This window comes from Salvia splendens, chromosome 5 (assembly GCF_004379255.2).
Source record: "Salvia splendens isolate huo1 chromosome 5, SspV2, whole genome shotgun sequence".
Taxonomy (NCBI): domain Eukaryota; kingdom Viridiplantae; phylum Streptophyta; class Magnoliopsida; order Lamiales; family Lamiaceae; genus Salvia; species Salvia splendens.
In genome coordinates, this window is record NC_056036.1 from 19,581,686 (window position 1) to 19,586,698 (window position 5,013).

At 36.7% G+C, this 5,013-nt stretch overlaps 1 protein-coding gene across 1 annotated transcript; it reads left to right on the forward strand.

The window, feature by feature from the left end:
• Positions 1–557: 557 nt before the first annotated feature.
• On the forward strand, positions 558–2,920 carry LOC121802512. Its single transcript, XM_042202194.1, has 2 exons — positions 558–882; positions 1,086–2,920. The coding sequence occupies exon 2, from the start codon at positions 1,466–1,468 to the stop codon at positions 2,639–2,641; it is 1,176 nt and encodes a 391-aa protein (XP_042058128.1). The 5' UTR covers positions 558–882; positions 1,086–1,465; the 3' UTR covers positions 2,642–2,920.
• The last annotated feature ends 2,093 nt before the right edge of the window (positions 2,921–5,013 follow it).

Below are 5,013 nucleotides of genomic sequence, written 5' to 3' on the forward strand. Positions count from 1 at the left end.
ACAATTTATTTAAATAAGCGTATCCCCGTTTTTTATTTGGCAAAGATTTTAAGATTCACAATCGGCGTCGTATTTAAAATGCAACATCCTCTACTGTGTTTCAGTCACAAGATTCGTTAATTTTATAAATAAATTCAGTCTCAGATGGGGTTATTTCTTTTTCATTTTTCTTTTAAAATTGGCACCAAATCTATTGTGAATGAACACAATGAACTTTGTTCTTCCCTCTCAAATTTTATGTGAAAATTATAATGCTTACACCCATGGTTAATAGGTAAAAATATAACAACCGAAATGAGTTATTATTTCCCACCCGCATTTTAGAGTAGTCTCTTCTCGGCGCAATAATATAAAAGCTCGTCACTCAAAACTAACCAATGATAAGGCGCGTAGATATTACACATCTCTATCCGCGTGGTACCTAAACCTTCTAAAAGAAGAAGTTTATAATGCCAAACTGTTATCCCTCCAGCCAAATCGAAATACAATATTTCCAGCGCAATGTACAACACCCACCTGTAGTATCATGTGCATCAAAGTTTGTACCTCTCCACAAAATTACACAAAAAAACAATTTTACTTTTCATAGAGACAGAAATCGAATGAGAGGTGAAGAGAGAGAGAAAGGGAGTATCGAAGAAGAGAGCGATCAGAGAGGAAAACAAAGAAAAGGGGTCTTCTCAATTTTCTGATTCCGAATCATTCTGCAATAAATTTGAAGAGAGTGAATTGGGGAAAGCGAAACAAGAAATTGAAGCAATGTTGAGAGGAGCTTCATGGGTTTCAGAGTTAGTAGTTTTAACAGAAAAATGATTGAAGTGAATTAAGGCTGGAAGTGATTGATATTTTGTGTTGAATCTGAATTTGGGGAGCTTCACTAAGGTCAGCCCATTTGTTTTCTTGCTGGTCTGAACTCAATTTTTTGTGGAAGTTTGGATTTTTATGCTTACCCTTAGTTGATTCAATTTCTTTGGTTTCAAGATTGAATTTTTAGCGTAAAATCTGAGCTTAAAGTTCAGAATTCAAGCTTGAATCTTTCATTGAGGGAGTGGCATTTTGGTTATTGTTGAATTTGTTTAATACAGGTAGAATTTGTTGGTGGTTTAGTTAGAGTTGCATGGAGGTATCTGGATTCTGGAGTCTGGTTGAATTTTGTGGTTGGTGTTGCAGAATTTGAGAATTATCTTGAATTTGGGGTTTTGGAGGGAGACTCATTTTTAATTGGAAGTTTGGGATCTCAGTCAACCCTCAAATTGCAGTAGTGTGTAAAGTTGAAGTGTTGGAGATGATCCACAGCTTTGACAGTTTTAGGGTTGTTTTTAGAGTGATTGGATGTTTCGAATTTGGTTTTTTGGAGATGTACCAGCAAAAAACCCTAACTCATTGAAGGGGCTGTAGGGTTGTGTGAAAGTGTGTGTTTTTCAGTTATATGGGGTTTTAGTGTAGAGAGAGTGAGACTACGGAGATGCAACCGCCACATCACCATTCGCGGATCAATCTTGCTGAATTGAAAGCTCAGTTAGTGAAGAAACTTGGGCCGGAGGGGTCAAAGCAATATTTCTATTTCCTTCATAGGTTCTTGAGTTTGAAACTGAGTAAGGTTGAGTTCAATAAGCTTTGTGTTAGAATTATTAGCCGGGAGAATATTCCACTTCACAATCAGTTCATCTGTTCGATACTGAGAAATGCTTGTAGTGCAAAGACGCCACCTCCAGCCAATCAGAAGGGTGGTGGTATTTCGAGAGATGGAGCACAACTTGGCGGCAAGGATGCATCTGCTGCTGATTTCCTGCCAAACGGGTCCCACGCCAATGTAGCTCAGGCTTCTGGTTCTCCCGGTTTATCGAATGGAGGTGGTGATATGCTGCTGCTACCTCTCTCGCCTCGGAAGGCCAGGACAGGTATCCGTGACCGGAAAACTGGTGATCGTCGTAGTGCACTTGGACCTAATGGGAAGGCTAGTTTGGTGTTGGAGAACGGGGATTCGAATCCAGCTGAGATGGGGAGGCCACTGCAGCATTCAGTGAGTGAAAATGAGATCTTGGCTCCAAATGTTGCCAAAATGTCCATTGTTAGGAGATCTTTGGACGTTTCAGCTACTTCATGTAGCAAAGACCAAACCGAGTTGGTTGTCAGAGACGGGAAAGAGGCTTCCACCAGAAGTCCACTTCGAGCCCCCCTTGGGGTTCCGTTTTGTCCGGTTAATGTTGGTAGGGCGCACAGAGCTCTGCCTCTGTCGAGTAGCAGTAGATGTATTGGGTCGTATAAAAACGGTGCTTTGTTGGAAAGTCTAACATTAAGGGAACGAATGGGGCAAATTGCTCTGATACAGGGTCTCGAAGAGGTGTCCGTTGATTCTGCCAACATACTGAACCATGGTTTAGACGCATACTTGAAAGGATTGATCCGGTCGTGCATCGAGCTTGTAGGGTCAAGGTCAGGACATGAGCCAACGAAGAACAAAACCAACAAACATATGAAGCATATCAACGGTTTAAAACCGGGACTTCAAGAAAAAAGAAGTGAATGCCCTATTTCGGTACAGGACTTCAGGGTTGCGATGGAGCTGAATCCTCGAAAACTCGGGGAAGACTGGCCGTTGTTGCTGGAGAAAATATGTACACATGCATTTGATGAATAGCAGAGAGGTCACATTTGTTGGTTGATATATAGTTGAGTGAATTGATGGCCTTTGAAGCCACCATTAGCAACCACTGTGATAATCTGAATGCAAGAATCTGGGGCTGTTGTATAATTAAGTTCAATTTTGTTGTAATTTACAGTGAGAGAACAGTTTTGCAGGAATAATTTGTGTAGTTCAGTGGTAACAGAGGTGGGGTTGCTTGCATGATGCAATAGTCATGTGTTTGTACCATCAAATATTGGTTGGGATCTTAATATTAACAATACAGTTTAACCACTTGCTTCCAGTGTCTGCTGTAATGAAGTGTTTTTGGCATTATATTTTAGGTTAATTATTCATTTGACAGTTAATTTGGAGTAGGATTGTAAATGCTTACCTTGATTCATAATGGTAAGTAAAATTATACTTTATCATAGATCCAGTTTCCCTGTGTATTTGAGACTTTGGGTTGCCAACAATAACAGAGATACTGCTATTTTTATTGTTACTTCCTTGTTGGGGATCATTTTATTATTTGGAGGTAAGTTTGAGATTTACCAACAATGGAATATTCGTTCTTGTTCTTTTGAAACTTGATTGATATCATTTAAGGTAGTACAATTGATAAATAGTATGGGTTGATTCAATATTAGGTTGGGTCGTTATCGGGTCAACCCGATATCGAACTAATGCAATATGGCCTAATCCAAATTTAAACACGAAATCAAACCAACCCGATAAGGGCTAATCCAACTCAATATGATATCATTGGGTACTTATTAGACCACATCTGATCAGAACGCAATATGGCTTGATCCAAACTTAATTCATTAACTTCGTGGGTGTTCAAGTTTCGTGTCGTATCATAAATTTTCAACTTACTGTAAACAATACAGTTCAAGTTGACACGACACGATAACGACCTGAACCCGGTACTACAGGATTGAAAGTTGATGGTATACACCATAATATTTGATAAGTATTACACAAATAAAACATTATATATAACATGATTAAAATTTTATCACAATTTAAATCTAAATAAATATATACTTTCTTTGTTCCATTAAAAATGAAACATTTTTTTCTTTTTGACTGTCCTATTAAAATGAAAGATTTCTAAAAATGGAAACAACATCATTTCTACTTTTTCTTCTCTCTTACTTTATTCTCTTTTTCTGAAAAAAAATTGTGTCATATTCCTCCGATTCCTTATAAAAGATATTCAATCCGTTCGAATAGAAGTTAAAGAGAGTCACTAGCAAGTTTTTTCGGAAAACTTTATTCATTAATTCACAAAACAACACTACATAAAATTACATGTCGAAAAACAATGTGTCATATTTAATGGGATCGAGGGAGTATGTTTTAAATTAATTAAACTATTAATATTATATTTAATGTATCGTTTCGTAAATTGTCAACCCTAATTTAAGGTAATGCGCCTCTCTACTGGATTTTGCCATTGCCCATGTTTGCAGGTGAGAAAGAGAGTAACATTTGAAAATTTTGAGCTAAATTTTTTACTCACCCCAATAATTATGATAAATTATTATGGCTATTGATTTTCCACATGGTATTTGAAGTCGTTTGATCCACAGTCCAACTAGTATCTTTTACTATGAGAGAATTTTTTCCCTGAAAATTCCTTGTAGGATTGCCATATTTACAAATGACTTTCACTGCAATAATGAAGTTATTAGGCCATCCACGATAGTAATAACCCAGCAATAGTCTAGCCACAAACTCCTCCTGCCACATCATCAACACTAAAAATTCTCCTTGCCACATCATCAAAACAAGCAAATAGCACAGCCATAGCCTAGTCATAGCCTAGCCACATCACTCAAAATTATATAAAACAAATAATTAACAATCACACAAAATACGGAATTAAATTTACCACACACATACGGGAAAATTCAATAATAATATAAAAATTTTAAAAAGTACATTAATTAAAATTAAAATAACATTACAACATCTTCATTAATGAGTTTGTCCCACATCGAAAGTGGAATACAAAACATTCAAGGATGTCCCTATAAAAGAGAAACAACCAAGAATGAGTTTGTCTCACATCGAAAATGAAACATAAAACATTCAAGGATGTCTCTATAAAAGAGAAACAACCAAGAATGAGTTTGTCCCACATCGAAAGTGCAACATAAAACATTCAAGGATGTCTCTATAAAAGAGAAACAACCAAGAATGAGTTTGTCCCACATCGAAAGTGGAACATAAAACATTCAAGGATGTCTCTATAAAAGAGAAACAACCAAGAATGAGTTTGTTCCACATCGAAAGTGGAACATAAAACATTCACGGATGTCTCTATAAAAGAGAAACAACCAAGAATGAGTTTCATAAAAAAAAACATTAAATAAAAA

What these genes read in the sequence shown, in the direction of transcription:
- LOC121802512 (XM_042202194.1), top strand. Translation starts at nt 1,466, where the DNA reads ATGCAACCGCCACATCACCATTCGCGGATCAATCTTGCTGAATTGAAA.